The 19,958-nt window shown below is 43.3% G+C and overlaps 1 protein-coding gene across 1 annotated transcript in view; it reads left to right on the top strand.

The window, feature by feature from the left end:
• The first annotated feature begins 455 nt into the window (after window positions 1-455).
• zbtb46 (zinc finger and BTB domain containing 46) overlaps window positions 456-19,958 on the top strand; it is a 49,724-nt gene continuing 30,221 nt past the window's right edge. Inside the window, exons 1-3 of the mRNA XM_085917646.1 lie at window positions 456-567; window positions 17,593-17,813; window positions 17,919-18,843. Of these exons, the coding sequence (XP_085773772.1) occupies window positions 17,628-17,813; window positions 17,919-18,843 (1,111 nt within the window). The 5' untranslated portion in view covers window positions 456-567; window positions 17,593-17,627. The remainder of the gene's footprint in view (window positions 568-17,592; window positions 17,814-17,918; window positions 18,844-19,958) is intronic.

The raw sequence follows: 19,958 nt of genomic DNA, 5'->3' as shown, positions 1-19,958 counted from the left end.
CAAAATAATCTATTTTCCATCCTTTGTTATAGAACACACATTCTATGACCTTTTTATTTATTTGGTTTGTAAAATTGATCCCCTGGCCCAATCAAGCTCGGTTTTATATATATATATATATAAATATATATATTTTATATATAAAACATATATAAAAACATATATATATATATATATATGATAGTGATAAAGAAGACGTGCGGGGGAGAGCGAGAAAGAGAGAGAGAGGGAGAGAGGTGAGGGGGAGGAAGAGTATAATGGGGGGAGGGAGGGGGCGGCTCATGATTGCAAGACACGGAAGAGCAGTGGAGAGAGAAGCTGGGAGAGCAAGAGAAAGCGGGGCTGTGGAGTGGGAGAAAACACGGGGAATTACACTTGGCAGAAAAGACACGCATAGGAGAAGACAGAGCTTTCCGAGTGGACATCCCTCCCCTCCCGCCCCACTGCACTCATCCTCCCTCCTTTACCGTGTTGTTTCTCGGGGCTGTCACACCACATTGGACTCGGAGAGAAGCGACACCGATCGCCGTGCAGCCCGGAGCCCATTCAGAGCCCATGGGGTAACAGGTATGTCTCACTTGCTTCAAGTAAGAAGCTTTTCCTTTTTTTTCCCCCTTTTTTTTTTTTTTTTTTAATCGGCTTTCGAAGACTAAGCCACGCTGCATGTCTGTTCCTATTTCATTGATATATTTGTACTAGTTCCCCTGGCGTATCCAGCAACTCAGACACTACATCTATTATCACGTGTATGGATACCTGGCCGTGTGTTTATTTTCAGTTTCACAGAAATAAGAATGAATATTACGGTGGATCGCTGTGACAGGCTCCCCCAGAGTGAGCAGTGTGAAAGTACCTGTTCGGCTGTCTTGCCGCTTTGTGCAAACTGTCACTCATTGACACGCGTAGCGTATCACACACAATTGAACACGGCACGCACTTGTTTGGCTTTTGTTTGTGATGACACGCTACTCTCCGAGTTGACTTTTTTAAAATGAAACTTTCATTTTGGTTGCAAACTCGTTGATGTGATCATGGCAACAGGCGAGCGGTTACGGCTGAGGAGCGCTTTCTCGCAGGGGGCTGGCTGCAATGACTTGTTCGGCTGCCTGGAGGGCGGAAGACTGGACATGAACCCTCCTCCGTCTGGCCTCAGTTAACCTCCAAAGAGGGCTTCTTTGTCCAGCTGAAATTTCTCCTGCTTCAAACTTAACAAGGAAATACATGATCTCTTTTGCCAATGCAAATATGTTTTCATTGGAAAAATGGCACACTACTATACCACCAAACACAAATGTCATAAAAACGTATATGATCATCTCGTCTCGCAAACAAATTTGATGGAAAATATGGGCATGTTAAACTACAAAGCAGTTATTCTGTAGTGTGAATGGCAACAGGTGGACACAGGTTGGTTGTACCTTCTGCCATCTAGTGGAAATGCATTTGGTTTCTTTTGCCTATCACTATAGCTATAAAGCTAGCATAGTTGAGAGGAACAAAGATAGTTTATTTCAAACAAATAAATCAACCAACCAAGCAGGGTAGCTTGTTTCTGTTTTTTTTGGCGTGGGGGTATTTGAAAAGTGATTGTTTTGGAGGATGGGATGGGTGGGTTCCAGTGATATGCACCTGTGGATGAAAAAGCGAAGTGTGGAGAGTCTCTGTCACTGACAAGCACGATTGCCGTCAATTCATAGTGTGAATAGTCACAGCCTCTGAAATAATCTTATTTCTTGTCATTTCCTGGCCATGGCAAGCCACTTCTTAGCTTCCTCAGTAAAAATAAATAAATAAATATAGAATACAGTGTAAGTAGCACCTCTAAGAGTTGTTTCCTGACAAGAACACCAGGGGTCGCAATTTTCCTTTACAGTGTTATAGTGTTCGTTATATATGCGCAGGTCATTCGACGAGTGCGGGACAGTCGTCAACTGTAAAAAAAAAAGTTCATCATTGCCCAGTTTAGTCATTTTTGCCCACATCGCTTCGTGTGCGGTGTAATTTACAGTGGATACTATTATTGACATCGTGGCTCGCTGATGTTCTGGGTTCGAATCTCAGCTATGTAGTATGCGTCCGTGCTGGAGTTTGTCAGTTGTTGCTCATATTTGTCTTCTTTCTTTATTGAGCTATTGACCCACATGATTGTGTTCAATGAATTTATAACAAAGCCACGGAAAAAGTCTTTGCGTCAAGTGCCCCACACGGCACAGTTTGACAGCAACTAACAGGATTTTGAGATTAAAAGACTGTCTGCTGATTTCCCAAATTGTCTTAAGGCCCGATCGGATTTGTGCAGTTGTTTTTTCCTCCGTCATTCCAGGTTAAGAAGTCCAGCTTGATATGGTAAGCCCTCCAAATTCCTTTATTCAGTTATTCAATTATTGTAGGATTACATATTCTATTATATGTGTCTGTGTATGTATGTTTCCGTCAGTTTTGTTTGGCTCCAAAGTTCTTGCTGCATCTCTTCTTGACACCACCTGGTCTGCTCTAGGAGCCTTGTGCTTCCCTGAGGTGATGTTTTGTGTTACCCTAACAAGAGCATCACCGCACGTGTGTGTGTGTTGTGTGTCAGTGTGTGTGTGTGTTTGTGTACACAGCAATGCTCTAACCACTGACCAAGACGCCAGCGAGAAGGTGAGTGGAGGAGGCATGCGGGGGTGAAATCCACTGTAAGATGGAAAAAATATTAGCTGCACGTTGCCTGTGAGATTATAAACGACTTTCCACTCGGCTTTGATCTCATGTCTGAAACTTTATAAAGATGATGACCTGAGGTGAGATGTACACATCTTCTGCTCAGTTTTGGTGCTCCACATGCTAGTTGGAGTGTGGATGGGAGTAAGCAAGCGCTGGTGGGTCAACCCGACATTTGACCGGTGAGCTTTTTGTGCAGATTGGGTTGAAGATTGGATTTGGGTTGGCTAAATTGAAGATGGTTGCAGTTTTTTGTTTAGTGCCTGAAGCAGTGAGCGGCGTGCCCGTGTGCCGTTTACGAAGGGGGCGGGGCTTTCAGTCACGTGCTGCTGCAATGCCCGCAATAAGTGGGGGAGGCACGGCTTGGCACGGCATGATTCGGGTTTGGAGGCTCGTGACGCTGCCCCCTCTCTCTTTTTGTATGTGCGAGCCTGCTGGTGAGTAGGAGGTGCTCGGTGCCCCCGTGTAGGTTGTAGGCTGACGTGTGCTAGTTCCTTAGTGGGTTTCTATCCCCAGGGACGCAGTGTACTCCCCCCCCCCCCCCCCCCCCCCCCCCCAGTGTGTGTGTGTGTTTTATGTAGATGGTAACCATACACCTCTTAATGACCGTAGAGAAATGCGGAAAAGAGGTCAAACGGTCCATAAAGGGATCCACGCTTCATGCATTGTTTTATCGCTGCCACTTTCCTCGTAGTGATAACTTGTTAATGTGTACACCTGGCTAGCAGGCCACTGAATTAACAGTTTGCTCTCATTTTAAAAGAGATCCCCCCCCAAAGTTGACTCTTGTATGCATCCCATCTTGAATGTTATCTCTCTCACTACTTGATTCACGGCTTTGGCTCACAGTGAGCTAGAACCAATTGTGGGCAGCTGCCCCCCCACCTCGGACAACTCCTAAAGCTTTTTAGATTAACTGCCTTCCGTAGCACATTGTGAATACAGGTGCTCCTAATCCTAGTGGGGAGCCAGTGGGGGATGTGTGTGTGTGTGTGTGCGTGTGTTTGTGGTGGGGGTTGTTCATGTTGAGGGTCCGTCAAACTCACCTGTTCCTAATTGGGGGGCGGGGAGATGAGCATGTTAGATAGGTGGACAAAAATGACAGATGCTACACACGCATAGGCGAGTCTCCATGGATGTGATGGTGCTTGTATTTCACATGCATGCACCTGCATGTCCATTGGAGCTGTTTTTGTCTCTATTCTTGGTCATTGAGTTTTCAATTAGAAAATCAATTTGAACTAAAGACGCATTCATTTCTTGTGTATTACCTATCATCCATCCATCCATCCATCCATCCATCCATCCATCCATCCATCCATCCATCCATCCATCCATCCATCCATCCATCCATCCATCCATCCATCCATCCATCCATCCATCCATCCATCCATTCATTCATTCATTCATTCATTCATTCATTCATTCAAGACAGCAGATTATTTTGGTCAGCATCAATTCAAATGTATTATGATTTATTTATTCAACTTCTTTCCGTATGCTGCGCCGGTTGTCCTTGAATGACTCGGAATGTTGGACGTGCAGAATGGACGTCTTCAATATAATTACCTGGCAGGCATGCCAGCGGGCACACACATACACACGCGCGGACTCTCTTAGTTGTTCATTTATAAGTGACTTAGAGTCTTAAACTCTGTGCAAAAAGAGGATCAGCCCGACTTCTACTGAAGGTGTAAGTTTAAGTGTGGACGATGCTGAAAGCTTCCCCCCCCCCCCAAAAAAGTACACACTTGTTCGTTGATATTTTTCAAGTGAATGAATTTATCTTTTATACATATAGCGTGAGCAATTGATGAGAAATTGAGTGGCTTGGAGCAAATATATCTTCAGAAATGGTCCGCTCGCCTCGGGCTCTGCCTGGTGCCCGATTTCCATATCAAAGCTCAGGTAAGAGAGAGAGCGAGATAGATGTGCTGAATGTGGGAGAGAAAAACCAGAAAGGGGTTGATGAAACCAAAAGTAAGCTATGTTGTTGTTTTTAATATGCGTCTTATCGTTTATTCTGTGTCCGTACAGCCTATCCAAATCCAAAATCATCAGTTTAGAAACAGAATCCACACATTTTGTCTGCTCACTTCTATACGAGAATCATCATGTGACACGAGCAGAAACATGGTGGAAAAACAGATTTCTGCTTCTACAACACATCTGACCCGGAGCACTTGATGATCAACTGTACATTTTTGGTGGAAGACTGGAGTGATTTAACCCATTACGGTCTAAAGCACCTGGCAACCTCTAAAACCTAAGGGCAACTTTAGAAGCACACCCAAAATCAAAAAAAATATATTACTGGAAATTCAACTATATGGGTTAATGGCGTTTTAATTCTTTTCAATGGGCCAAGATGAATTTAAATTCAAGTATTTTGTCAAGAAACAAATTCAGTTTGTATCTCTAGGATTGATTATTCCTGCCACTTGGAGTGTCATCCCGGACCTTGTGGACTTGATGGTGACACTAACAAATGGATGGGCTCTTTTGTTTGCCGCTGTTGAACATTATCCGGCTTTGCGGACTTTAGTAATCCAGTTGTGAACTGGAGTGCTAAAGTGCCGCTAACAAGACCTGTTTAACATTCACTCCTCTGCTCAACATACAATTATTCCACTTGGCTGCCATTAACATGTACAGTAGGACTTGGCTTTTAATTGGCCTGATATGACTAATGCCAGATCAACTCGGATTTGCTAATTAGTTTTTGCTTTAAAAGTGCCATCAGGACATGAAATATTCATTGATGTGAGGTAGAGCGAGGACTGTGGGTGGAATTATGGGATATTAGTGCTATAGGCAGGCTGCTCCAGTGCGCCGGGAGAAGAGATTGAACCTTCGTCGGCTTGTTGTGGTCGCTTATTCATACTTTGGGTGAGGTGTTAGTATTTCGTCACACGCCCACGTACCACCTCCATTCAAAGCATCACAAGGCCACTTTTTCTCCACCAGTCCCCTCCTACGTCCTCTCCATCGCACCTGTTTCCCCCCCACCCCCATATTTTTGAAACTACATCTGCACTATGTCTCTAGTGTGGCATGAGATTTTGGCCATCTTTTTCTAAGTTTTCCCTCTCTCTCTCTTTCGCTTTCTCTCTCTCTTTCTCTGTCTCTCTCTCTTTCTCTCTCTTTCTCTCTCGTTCTCTCGCGCTCTCTCTCTTTCCCTCTCTCTCTCTTTCTCTCTCTTTCTCTTTCCCTCTCTCTTTCTCTTTCTCTTTCCTTCTCTCTCTCTCTCTCTCTCTCTCTCTCTCTCTCTCTCTCTCTCTCTCTCAACATCAAGTATTATAAACTGGAACGGTACAGTTGGTAAAGTCGGTAAACAAAAAAACAGAGTTGTAGGTGGCGAGTGGGAGATGGCGGGGTATACAATCGTTCTCGTCTCACTATGCACGGGACGGCCTCCAAGTTACTGTCAGATATATTAGTTGTGTGCACCTGGTATTAAAAATGCCAACAAGGTATCTCATTCGTACCCCGACACTCATGGTAGACGAATCAAATATAATTCTATCTAGATTCTAAATTCATAATTCACCATCTCATAATAGTCAGTATTAGGTCCCAAGCTATTGATGCATTATTTAAATTATTTTTTGACAGTATGAAATATTTTGATAGAAATAAGATGAATGAACACCAAAACTAGATTTATGGTGTTTGATGGTAGAACAAGTAATATTTAATTCAAATGGCTCTAAACTCAAATGAGTATGTGAAACAAAATTCTGGAGTGACATTATAAACATCATTGTAAAATGTAGTCAAACGTAACTTGGAATAAAGAGCTTTCTTCTTTGCTCACCTTTTGGTTGCTTCACCTCACACGTGCCCCCGTCCTCTCCGTGCCCTCTACTCCATCCATCCCACTCATCCTGCTTCAATACTCCTCCCACTCCTTCATCCCCCGCCTCTCCTCCTCCTCTAGCCACCCTACAGTAAGTGGGCCAGGTGCCTCCTGTGGCCTCCCCTACTCTATTTCTCATTTTTACCCTTGCTCTCCTCCCTCTCACATTTTCACCCTCTCCCTGTTCCCTTTCTCGTTTGTATCCCTCCTGCTCATATTTATATATCCTGTTCGTGCAACAGTTACTAAGAGGTTTCTGCCTTTGACCCAATGGGGCAAATGAAATCTAAAAGGTCAAGAGAGCTCTGCAACATTTAAAACAAATAGTGATACAAAAACATATATACAAAATAGTATACATTATAAGACAGAGAAGGTGTCTTGAGAATTAATACATTACTACTTTGCTATTATTCCTGAAGATGATTGCAAAATCACAAAGACGATTTGCAGGTTTTGTTCCTGATGTAATACTTTCCTGGAAAGAGCCACATTCAATTGAAGTCTTCTAACCTTCAGCACAATATTGTGTCATGTTTTTTTATTTTTTATTTTAAAACAATTGCCTCAGCTTCATTGAAATAGACTTTTAGTAGCTAACAAAGAGAAGAGCCTCATTTTCATTGCCATGGCAATTCTGTACATTTTTTTTTTTTTGTCGTCGCACTCTCAATGGACCAACAATCCCGCTCTTGTTGTCTAGCGCCAGTGTCAATGCCAAAATGATCACACATGATATTTTATTGCTTTCACATTTTGACTTCATTTAGCCTTGACAGTTTTTATTGTCTCTCTGTGGAGTTTTCATGTTTTCTCTGTACTTGCGTGGGTTTTCCCCTCACTCCTCTCTCCTTCCACGTTCCGAAAACATGTGGTCTAAATCGTACATCCATTTGAACGTGAGTGTCCCGATGGCGACCACTCCAGGGTGTACCCCTCCTCTCACCCAAGTCACCCCTAACGAGAGGTATAGAAAACAAGTGGATTCCCTAGTTCGGCTTTAATAACTGTTGACTACAAAACTGTCTGAATTGTCATTGAGGCATCCGAGTGATGTATTACTGTGCTTCTTTTAAAAATGTTTGGTGCTTGACATTTTGAGTTTCTTGAAACAAATCATTTGCGTGTGTGCAATGAGTGTGTAGTCTCATCTGTCGATGGCTATTCTTGAAAATCGAGATCAGTCATTGTTGCTGGAAGTCTTTTGTTGAGTTCAGTTCCTGTTTTTAACCAGGAGTGATCAAGCCAGACCTGAACAGAAGTGAAAAAGTCCACATCCCGTTTTAAGCGGTGAGGGGCGAATACCCCCCCACACACCACCACCACACGGAGTTTTACTTTGACTGTATGTGAACACAAAATGAAATGTCAACTCATTGCGGCTGCCTCATTGTCTGCGGCTCTGTTAATTCTCACGGTGAACTTTCAACATCCCTTGTCATTTCATTTCATCTTGTCCCAACTCATACCTTTCACTCATTGTCATTCCTCATCCCTTCATCAAGTCTCTCTTCCTTGCCCTCTTCTTTTTTAATCGCTTTCTCACCTCTGTACACCTCCTTGTGCTGTCTCAAACTCGATTATTATTATTTTTTTTCCCGGGGCATTTCCACAAACACCTAATACCGTCCCTACCTCACAAAAGAGGGAAATCTGTGTGACTTCTTCAAATGAAGTTTCCAAGGTGGGCGTCGTCCTTGACTATTGATGGCGTATATCGTGCCAGTTGCACAAATTAATTCGCTTTTTGTGGCTGGAGGGGCCGCAGGAGTTTAACATCAGCGCCATAAGCCTGCGAGCCGCGGCCGTCCTTCGCGTTAGTCAAAAGGTGTCAGTCTACGTAATGTCAATGCCCACTTTAGACGAGCAGACAGACAGATAGATAAACAGACAGAAAAGGAGACGTGTGGAAAGAGGAGCAGACAAATGTGAGACTTGGAGATTCATCACAGTGGAGTTTGTAGCCTTGAGGCACAACAAAGCAAACTTTACATTGCTTTTTCTTTTTACCTCCCCAAAAACAACCTTTGGCTATCGGTGGGGTAAAAAAAAAAAAAACAACTGATACACAACTGACGCGACTCACAGTGGATTGTTTTTTTTTTTTTTGCGCTTAATAAAAAATACTTTGTGTCTGCGGGCTGCCAGGAACTTATCTGACAATATTACATAGATTATCTCATATTTCTTCTTTCATAGCAACAGTTTAAGTAGTATGATAACACATATTGAACTGTTGATTGATGAACATTTGTAGTGGAATCGTGCTACATTGAGTCTTGCGCTCAAGTGTCCCCGACGCCCAGTTCTCCATTAGTCCACTGAACATCGATCTCAAGCTACTTTTCTTCTTTTTCCGCCACAACACTGCTTTTGTTCTCCATCGCTCTTCCTTCTCCTTTTTTTCTCTCGCACCCCCATCTCCTCCTGTCCTTCTTCTCCTTCACCGTCTTTTCTCCAACTCCAAAAATGTGAGTCCTTCTATATTTAGATGCCCCTCTCCTCTCTGCTTGATTCTTCTCCCTTTATCTCACCTCGTTTTTTTTACATTTTATTTCTGCTGTTGAAGGACAGATTTGCCAAAGAGCTCCAAGATTTCTTTGTGTTTGACAGTGGCGGCGTTTTGATCAGGTTGATGAGTGACACGGTAGCCTCAGGCCATTCTATACAAGTGTGCTTTTATAAACACGTCTTTGTATGTAAATCACTTGTATAATACACTCAGGAAGCCATTGAATGTTGTATATTGATGGCTACGCTAATATGGTAAAATAACGTGGTTTTTTTTCTTCCTGCTTTTCGTGCACTCTGCAGTGTTTGAAACTTTGATTTGCTGCATTTGCCCATGATTGTATGGGGGGGTGGTGACATCACACTTTTTTCCCCCCTTTTCTTAGCTGAACTTATTGTGAGCCAAAGTTAATTTGAGAAGAATTTCGAATTTAAGAAGGATGCCTGTTTGCTTTTTTTATTAAGCGACTTTACCACCAGGTTACCCCAACGCAAACGGAAGCACGCACGCACGCACGCACGCACGCACGCACGCACGCACGCACGCACGCACGCACACACACACACACACACACACACTTTCTCTCTCACTTTCTCTCTCACTTTCTCTCTTTCTCTCTTTCTCTCTTTCTTTCTCTCTTTCTCTCTCTTTCTTTCTTTCTTTCTCTCTCTCTCTCTCTCTCTCTCTCTCTCTCTCTCTCTCTCTCTCTCTCTCTCTCTCTCTCTCTCTCTCTCTCTCTCTCTCTCTCTCTCTCTCTCTCTCTCTCTCTCTCTCTCTCTCTCTCTCTCTCTCTCTCTCTCTCTCTCTATCGGACACCCGCCTCGGCACCAGATAGCTCGCCACCAGTGAGTCATTCTCATCCAGTCATTCAAAAAGCACTCATCTTAACAAACAACAATGAGCTCACATGGTGTTATGATGCACTGTCACTTTGACATGTATCAGTTTGTAAAGCCTTTGATTAATTTGACCTCTTACTCATACTGAGAATTGTTTGGGATATTGACATGATTCACAATTCCTTTTGACTTTCAGCATTCAATTTAAGGCTAATTATATCTTAAATCAACTGAACAATGCAAGAATTACAACCGTTTGTTGTATATATGTATCCCCACCATTGAAGGGACAAATGTAATGGGACAGTTGACTGCTCATCTCTCTTGTAATTGTAATTGCATTTGGGAAAAAGGGAAAACGTGAAAGTTTGATTCATGATCACTCCTATTTTTGTCCTATTATTTTCCTCCCTTGCTTAGTGGGAGCCATAAACAAACTGCTCCAAATTAAATGTGAAAGTCTGCATTTAACACACATCTTGTTGATTTCATTTTACAGCCAAAATAATGACAATTGTGTCCATGTCCCAATCTCCATGGACATTACTGTATGCTGTCATGTCAAATGATGACTTTGTTAGGAACCAGATGGTTGTAAGAATCATTTTTCATTTTTTTTTTCCCCCCCCACGTCTGTTTACAGAGCAGTTGAAGTCTGGCCTACTGGCTAAGCTAATGGTAGCGATTCTAAAACAAAGACTCACTGTCTTGTTATCTGTTTGTGTCTTCTTCAACTCTTCTCTCCTCCCTCCTTTCGCCTTGACATCCTCTGCTCCCACTCACACGCCCCATCCTGTCCTTCGCCTTCCTTTATAACCCCTCTTTTGTCCTAGGGCTCCAATCATCCACACCTCCTCCCACACCTTTTCATTTGACTTCTCTAACTACAGTAATGAGATGTTTTATTATTTGCATTTCACAGCTTTTAATAGAGAGAATATTTAGGCTAAGCCCCAGGTCGTCCGTCATGTTGTTACCATGGGAGGCCGAGCGGGCTTAGAGAGGAACGTAGCCCAGAAACGACGCATACACGTTGAGAAGGAAATGACAAGGGTGCACCATCTTTGTGGAATAAAAAAAAAAAATCACGGAATGAAGCTTCAAAGACCTCTAAAATCCTCCGTAAGAAATTATCAATAAAAAATATTTGCTCAAAATGTATCGTATTGCATTTGCAATTAGTAGGCTGCAACTAATGTTTATTTCAATCATCAAATAATTTCTTGATGACATAATTTTCCCCACATTTTGTCTATAAATGTTTCACAAATGTAAATGTTTGATGCTGCCTGAAACAACACGGTCATTTTGATGCGTTGCCTTGGACAACCCCTCGAAATTTCGACCTGTACAAGCTTATTTGGTGGATATTTTGAACTGCAATTTGACAGCCAATTGGAGAAGGGCTTCCCCGAGTGGCAGATTAACTAAAATGGTAGAGTAAACAATTACGTTCTACTGCTTCACTCTAGTTTGAAGCCATTTGCTTTTTAAATCAAATTTCTCCCAAAACCCATAATCTGATTCTCAAAAATGTTTGTTGAAGTGACCGGACTCTGCTTTTCGGCACAGTGTCATTTTTGGTGAATCTTGTCACAACGCTAACTAGAATACATCCTCAATAGTCGCATGCATGCAATCAGTATCACTGAGAGGTGTCGTGGGATAGCCCGAGGGTTTGAGGAGCCAAACAAACCGTCACTTTGGGATGATCCTAGTCTGTCATTAGTGTGACTGGATTTCAAGACTATCCCCCCGGGCTTAACGCCTCGTGAAGCCGGAGGTGAGAAAATGAGATGGTGCCCAGTATAGTAATGTCTTAAGACAGGCTCAAAACTAGAGGCTAAGTCCCTCACAGAAATTGAATCTCCAGAGCTTGATGGGTGACCGAGGCTGACTTGAAGGATGTTGACCTGAGTTTTCAGGTGCTGGTTGAGATGGAAGGGAATGAAGGTGGATGAAGGAAGTAGCATTAAGTCCAACTAAGCCTCCTGGATCTTCTTTGGTGCCTCTCCACATGACGTGACTATCCTTTTCCCCTCCACCCTGGCTTCCTGGAAAACGGCCAGCTAGACGGCCGGAGGGAAAGAGAGGTGGAGGTGGCAAATACAGCATGCTCAAAGCTGATGGGGACAGGTAGGTGCATAGATGGAAGGGTGTATATGTGTCAAAAGAAGCGCAAGGACTTGATATTAAGAATATGTGAAATAGGAGATGTAAAGAACCGCTGCAAAGATGAGAACGGAGGAGATAAAAGAGTGCAGGATGAAAAGAAGAAAATGAAGGAGCTAAGAATAATAATTCCTAATATATATATTTTTTTAATGTAGCTGATATACCTGTCTCTCGCTGGCATTGTGTGTGTGCGTGTTATTTTCATTACCAGCCTTGTTGATGGGTGAACACGCTGGCTTGTCCCGAAAGGCTGCCAGCTCTGTCGGATTGGGGATTAACCCCGGGATAATGGCCTTGATGCCCAGTTGAGTGGAAGCAAAGCTGTTTGAAAATATTGGCTGCCTGACTCATTTTCCTCTTCCTTCATGCCTTTCACTCGTTGTCTATCGTTCATATCTCTTCACCTCATCTAGTCTTGCTTTCTTTTTCTTTTTCTTTTTTTGGGATTCCTCATGTCCCGCTCTGCTTCTGCGCTTGCGTTTCACAGTGACCTTTGACTACCCTCATGTTGTGAAGGGAAAGTGAGCGTAGAATCGCTGTTGCTCATCCAATTGCAAAATGAGTGATGAAATAACTCATCCATCCATCCATTTTCTGTCCCGCTTTGTCCCCACGGGGGTTGCGGGCGTGCTGGAGCCTATCCCAGCCGTCATAGGGCAGTAGGTGGGGAACTCCCTGAACCGGTTGCCAGCCGATCGCAGGGCACACAGAGACGAACAACCATCCGCACTCGCACTCACACCTAAGGGCAATTTGGAGTGGCCAACCGGCCTACCAAGCATGTTTTTTGGGATGTGGGAGGAAACCGGAGCGCCCGGAGAAAATTCACGCGGACACGGGGCGAACAGGCAAACTCCACACAGGGAGGGTCGGAGTTGAAATCGAACCCGCACCCTCCTAACTGTGAGGCGGACGTGCTACCGAGCCACCCCTGATAAAATAACCAATCATTGTAAATGAGCATTCAATTAAATACTTCCTGCCCATGCACCTCAGATGTGTGGCAGTCAAAACACAGTCTGACTCCAACCTGTCTGAAGAGCTGCGACTCTGTTGTTCGTCCCTCTGAAACCCTTTTATCAAGTAACTGTGACATTTTCTGAGCAGACTAGTGCAATTTGTATGCACCGTGGTTAGATGGGGGTGGCAATTTTCTGAGCAGCCTACCGGCCACTAAAGGATAATATGTCCTCACTTTCTGAAAAAATACAACATATTGTAAATCATTTTTTGGGGTCAACTTCCCCCTTAGAGAGGAACCCATCCAAGGGAAAGCTCATGTAAACAAAGTTTGCCTCCGTCTTTGGTCCACAAGGTCGTTTGTATTGGTCTCGGGTCAAGGAAGCAGAGGACAGGCTTGGAGCGACAAATTGAATAGAAAGACACACACAAGGAGGAAGAAGCCCCGTCCTCTCACTCCATCACGTCTCATTACTTTAGTTGTCTGGCCAGGGCCTCAAGTGACTTTGGTATGATGTGACCGCCACAAAGCAGCCGCAACACCACGAAGGCTCTGCTAAGCGTGTGTGTTTTAGCACTTATATGCGTTTGTGTGTTTGAGGACAGTAGCAATGTGTATGTGTGATTTTAGTGCAAGGGGGCCCTTGATTTTTTTTTCTGTGTGTGTGTGTGTTTGTGTGCGTGTTGTTCAGCCAGGGCTGAGCGACGACAGTCACTTCTGATTTGGAGTCAGAAGGATGACAGAGTCTTAGAGCTTTGGTGGCACCTTCACTGAAACAAAACCAAAAGTCAGCCATCTTGTGTCTTCTGAAGAAAATTCATGGAAGGAAGGATGAAGATATTTTTATATGTCAAGTAAATCTCTAAGAAAAAAAATGAGGCACAACAGTGGAGAGATTTGGGATTGGTTGTTCTGGAAGGAATTGAACATGCTGAAAAAAACAAGCCAATTAGGCGTGCGGACCGTTTAGAGGTCAAAATGCACTCTTTAAAATAAGTCCCTCCTCTCTGATTAACTACATACTCATAGTCTATGTGTGAGACTATATGTGATGAAGCATTTCCTCCCTCATGTTTTCATTTCTTTCTCCTTAATGGTTATTTTTGAGGTGTTTGTTTTAGTCATGATGTTTCTAGTAGTGGTGGGGGGGCTGTTCACAAAATTTCGTATTTAGTTTGGATTCCTGGATTACGATTCATGCTCAAAAGTGAAAAAAAAAAAAAACCCTTAGAGATTAGATCAGCCCCATTAGCTCCACTATACGGAACGTTTGTATGATACACAAGTGAGGACAGGTTGATGTTATCACCGCCTTGCTTGACAATCAGTCCGAACATCATCATCTCTTCCTCCTCAATTCATGTAAAATGTCACGCTCCGATAGGTAGCATAGTTTTTGCAGCGAGTGTTAAAAGTTGATCGCAACTGTAAACAAAGGAGTTGTATTTCCATGTTTGTGAAAGAAATGAAAGTCTCTCACATTTTTACAATTGAAAGACATAAAATGTTCTAAGATTATGCTTGAAATTTCTGATCAGCTGAGAGACAGAAGTAAGAAGAGCTTAAAGTGTCATGTCATTTTTCAAGCAATGAGTTTTGTCTAAGTTTCCCCGTGCTGTAGTGTCAACATGTTACTTGTCAGTGTGACAGTGTGAATTTAGTATCCGGATTACTCTTGACTTTTTGAAATGAAAGGATGATGGCTGGTAAGATTGACTGGTCACTTCGTATTGTGATATTTCAGTTTCCTCTAAGAAATTTGTTGAAGATTGACCTTGTATTTCTCGAGCGATCGGGGAAAAAAAAAAAATTAGCAGGGTGCTTTCACGATTGAAGGCTTTTCTGAACTTGTGTGCGCCAATAATGTTTTTACCTTATAGAAATGGGCTGTCTTTACAACATTGAATGCAAGTGGCCCTGAGAAGCAAGAGAAAGCATCCTTTAAATCTGTCTTTAAAAGTTTGTCTGCAAAGGTGATTGGAGAAGACTCTTGATATTTCTATCATACCAACGCAGAAAGGAAAAAAAAAAATATCTCAAGGTTAGAACAGTAATAGATTTCTTTCAGCAATGTGACAGCCAGAGAGAAAACACACTACACACTGAAAAAAACACATCTTGTTGCCTTATGAAACACGTATCCACGCATTTCTCAATCTTTGCTGGTTAAATAAACGCTAATCTCAATAAAAGGTTATGAATGAGCAAAAATTGATCCGAGCCTTTTTCCTCACAGTGGTTCAGTTCTGCTCATAGTAGACATGTCCGAGCGGACGTGGGAGACATTGAGGATTTATGTGATCCTACAAGCCATCAGGTTGAGCAGAGCTTTGCTAAACGTGACCTGAAGTGTGCCGGCCCCGCAGCAAACGTTGCTGTCACCTTGGCCCAGGCAAGCTGTCATCTCTCCGAGAGGCCCACCAGACCTGACAGCTGTGGCGTTCCCAAAACAAATCACCGCTGCGTTTGGTAACGCTCGGCATCCCCGCGATTTAGTCCTCGTCCAGACGAGAGCAGGGAAGGCAGCTGTTAATGCACTGCCTAAATGTTCCGTGTTCATGTTTTAGGCTCGCTCGGCTTTGTTTTCCGCCATCTCCTTGAATGTTTCGATAGTGCTTCGGCGACGTGCGCATCTCCCTTTGTCACTTTCCTCGCCCCCCCTAGCTTTTATTATCACCTGCATCTCTTTGTGTTGAAATGTGAAATGCCTTTTGTGAACAGAAAAAAAAGGGGATAACAATTGGGTTTGCAATCCCAAAATTCAAATCGGAATGTTTATTTTTGCATGCACGTCGCTCTTCAAATTGTCATAAATGGGCTATTCTTTGAAGCCGAGGAAATGCATGCCCATCATTTCGATTTTGCAAGACCAGAAGCTCCGAGGTGAAAGTTCAAGAGAGTTTTGTCTTGTGGTGAAAGCAAGTCCTTGTTTATTGATTTAATGTTACATTTCACGCTCGTGGTGAGCCTTGGTGGTCTGCCCTAAATGTGTTGGGGTTTTTTTCCCCCCCCCCCCTCCTCCCTCTCAACTTTTTAGTGAACATGTTGTAATGTGGCTGTCACATCTAATAACACCGCACACACACACACACACCTTTTCTCTCTCCAACACACTTTCGAATCAACCTGTCAGACAGTGTTTAAAAAGAGATTTCTGTGTATTTATTGCTGGGCTGTTTTTAGACATCAAACTACAGCGGTTGGGATGTGGCATCTATTGATGTCATTGTCTTTATGTCACATTCATTATTGAGAGATCCTTAGCCTGGCGTGTCTTTCTTTTTGCTAAATATACTTTGTTCTTCTTCTTGGAGTAGAATCGAAACAATGTCCAGTTTATTTATTTCAAAGTCGTTGTGTCTCTTGGTCTGATTTTTTGGGCACCGTGTGCCGAAGCATTTTGTGACACAAGTACTTGCCTTTTTTTTAATTTTTATTTTATTTGGGTTTAAGACTGCTATTGGGACCACTAACTGAGAATCACACACCAAGACTTTTAATTCCAGAGTAAAGCAGCCAAATGACATCTATTGCATATAATGTAAAGAAAACTAATGTTTTCATTGCTAATTGACTTAATGTTAACCCTAGCTTTTCGAACTTGGCAAATCATACAACGCGCTTTAATGAAGGCTGCAAAAATTGAGCTAAGCAAATTTTAATCATGATCACGATAACTGTCACGGATACAGTATTTGCATGTAAAATGCGAGCTCTGCTGTATATCTAAAAGGCACTTTGGCAGCCAACTACCAGGGTAGAGCATTGCAAGTGTCACACCAATCAAAAATACCATGTCGTAGCTCATGGTTTTTTCAAACAAAACTTAACGTTTCTTGGTATGAAGTGTCATCCAGACAGCCGCCGCTAAGCAATACAGCATATTGGAAATGGGTGTTTTGCAATAATACCAGACTTTAGTCATACTATACTTTTGTACATGTGCCTGAGGCTGAAAAAGCCAAGTGTAAAGAGTCTCTGTTAACGTAAAGCGCGAGTGCAGTCAACGAATGGAGCCAAAAGTCTGTCAAATATTCACCCTTTCTCCTCTTTTCCCCTCATATCTTTTCTTTATGGTATAATATACCTACAGTGGCCAAGGCAATCCGCTTCTTCCTTGACAATAATAATGGCAACCACACTGTTGGTGGTGAAATCAAAAAAGAAACCGAACCTCCAAAAAATTGTTACACAATAAGAACACCAAGTGTTGCAGTGCTTCTGTTGGGAAAAGGTCAATTGCTTATTAGGGGTGTATGATTTGGAGATTGTTTTTTCACGATTGTACATTTCAGTCACGTGTCCTCAATGAATCACCTTCTCAACACTTTTGGAAATTTATAATGTGATTTCTTGGCAGTTGTGTCCTTTTGAAATTTTTTGCGATAATGTTTTTTTTTTCTTCACAATCTAGCACAGAGAAAAGTATGATTCATTACACAATTAACACCAAATTCTGTAATGTTTTTAAATATCCCTATTATGAGTTGGAAAATTACAATAAGAGGAAAAATTTGATTTCATGGTCTTTCTTTTGTCTTCTCAGAATTGTGGAAGAGAGGCTTTTGTTTAGATACCCAGATGAACAATAGGAAGGAGGACATGGAGATCTCCTCTCACTACCGTCAGCTCCTTCGAGAGCTCAACGAGCAGCGGCAGCACGGCATCCTGTGTGACGCCTGTGTCATCGTGGATGGAAAGATCTTCAAGGCCCACAAGAACGTCCTCCTGGGCTCCTCACGCTACTTCAAGACTCTTTACTGCCAGGTGGGGTTCCAAACTCTGGCTGAAATCATGACAAGGGAGCGACTTTTATGTTGCTCCTTGGCGTCTCGACTAGACAAATAAATGCAGCTTTACTTTATGTCCCAGGTTAAAAAAGGTTCAGAGCCTCACCATCAGACTACAGTCACTCATCTGGATATTGTGACGGCGACAGGCTTCAAAGCCATCCTCGACTTCATGTACTCTGCTCACCTCGCCCTCACAAGTAAGAACGTCATTGAGGTCATGTCGGCGGCCAGCTACCTGCAGATGACAGACATCGTCCAAGCGTGCCACCGCTTCATCAAGGCCGCCCTCGACATCAGCATCCGCTCCGAGATGGCTGACGAACTGGCCGAATTTGAAATGGGAGCCGTCGTCACGGCTGGCATTGGAGGTGGCGGGGGAGGCGGCGGAGGTGGAGTTAGCATAACTGGAGCAGGGGGAGTACCCGGAGTGGGCTTGGGAGGCGGTGGGATAGTCGGAATGGCTTCCGAAGCCCTCGCCTCCATCATGTCTGGTCGCAGCACTTCTCCCTGGCTGGCACGTCGCACAAGCCCCGCCAACTCCTCCGGAGACTCTGCCATCGCCAGCTGTCACGAGGGAGGCAGCACGTATGGCAAGGAGGACCAAGAACCCCCCAAAAGCCACGAGAGCCAGGAGGAAGCCTGTCACGACTCTCAGCCTGCTTGGCCGCATGACTACAGACCTGTTAGCGTCAAAGAGGAGCAGGTGTCCCCTGCCTCTTCCTCACACCCCCGGGACAACCCCAGGGGTGCAGCCCAGAGCCAACGGGATCCGGTGATAGGGGGCCCAAATGCAGGTGGGGATGGATCCTGGCAGCCCTTATCAGGCTCGGGACGGAGGAAGAACAGGAAGAACAAGGACACAGTCAGACATATAACCCAGCAGGCGGAGAGGAACTGGGAAGGAGAGCGGCAAAGGGAGAGAGACAGGGACAGTAGGCCTGGATCTCCGCTTCCATCCATGCTAGCTGTGGGCGGCTGGAACTACAATGGACAGGATATCCCAGGTATGACTTGAAATGCTATACTTGTACACAACTACTTGAAATGTTGTTGCTGCATGTACACAGTGTGTGTTCAAGTGACAAATCACACTATCAAAAGCCCCTTGGTGGGAGGTGAGTTGAATGAGTGGACACAAGGCAATTCCTTGATCTTGAGAATTGTAGCGTGACAAGAAATGAATGAATGTCTATCAAAATGCAAAGTCGGCTTGGAATAGTGCTTTCAACTGTAGTACAACACACCAGGACAAAAATGAGCGAAAAACATCCCCAATAACCAGATGTTCAGATGTTTATGATTCGAAAAGTGTTATGGACAGTCGACTAGACTTCACATGTTTTTCCAAGAATATTTTCGTTATGGAAGATTTTAGGGGCATTTGAAGTGCTTATTTGTGTTTTTTACAAAACTACAAAGACAGCGATTGTCCTGTTACTACAGTGAAATACTGGTTTCATCACATACTTGATATTATTTACTGGTTTCAAAGGGATAGCAGTTAGAAGTTGTTGTAATCTGAAGAAGACATGTCATTGGAGTTACATTCTTGTTTTGCATGTTGGCAGAAAATCGATGTGCCCAATTTTGTCTTAACATTTGAATTTTGAAATTTATTGAATTTCTCTTAAAATTCCACTCACAGTTCAGTTTCAGAGGCAACATTCAGTCACTTTATGCGTAGCATGTGAAAGTATGTATGTGCTGCGTACTGGAGGTTTACTCGTCGAGTATGACCTCTTTTCTTCCGGCGGGGTTGAGATTAGCTTGCTTCCACATTAACGTGTTAGGACTAAGATGATTATCTCAAATCTTGGAGGTGTGAGGTGGAACGGGGTTAAATGCAGATAGATGATACAATCCTATTCCTGTTCATGTTTCTGTAACACAAACACACTCAAGTCACCCACCTTAAGAAGCAAACCCAAACTAACATTCAAATTCACGTTTTCATTTGAGGAAGCCTATCTCAGTTCACAATAGTTAATTAATTTTCTTTGCACAAAAACTAATTCATCAAAAACACCTGGCTGTGTGTTGTTTTGTGTGTGTCTATTGGTGGGGGTTTAAGTGCGCTGTGGGCCCAAGGCGTCGATAGTTAGATCATTAAAAGTAAGAG

The sequence above is a fragment of the Syngnathus leptorhynchus genome, chromosome 1 (genome assembly GCF_054491065.1).
Source record: "Syngnathus leptorhynchus isolate UIUO chromosome 1, UIUO_Slep, whole genome shotgun sequence".
NCBI lineage: Eukaryota > Metazoa > Chordata > Actinopteri > Syngnathiformes > Syngnathidae > Syngnathus > Syngnathus leptorhynchus.
Note: the sequence above shows the minus strand (reverse complement) of the source record. Positions and strands in the feature narration are given on the sequence as shown.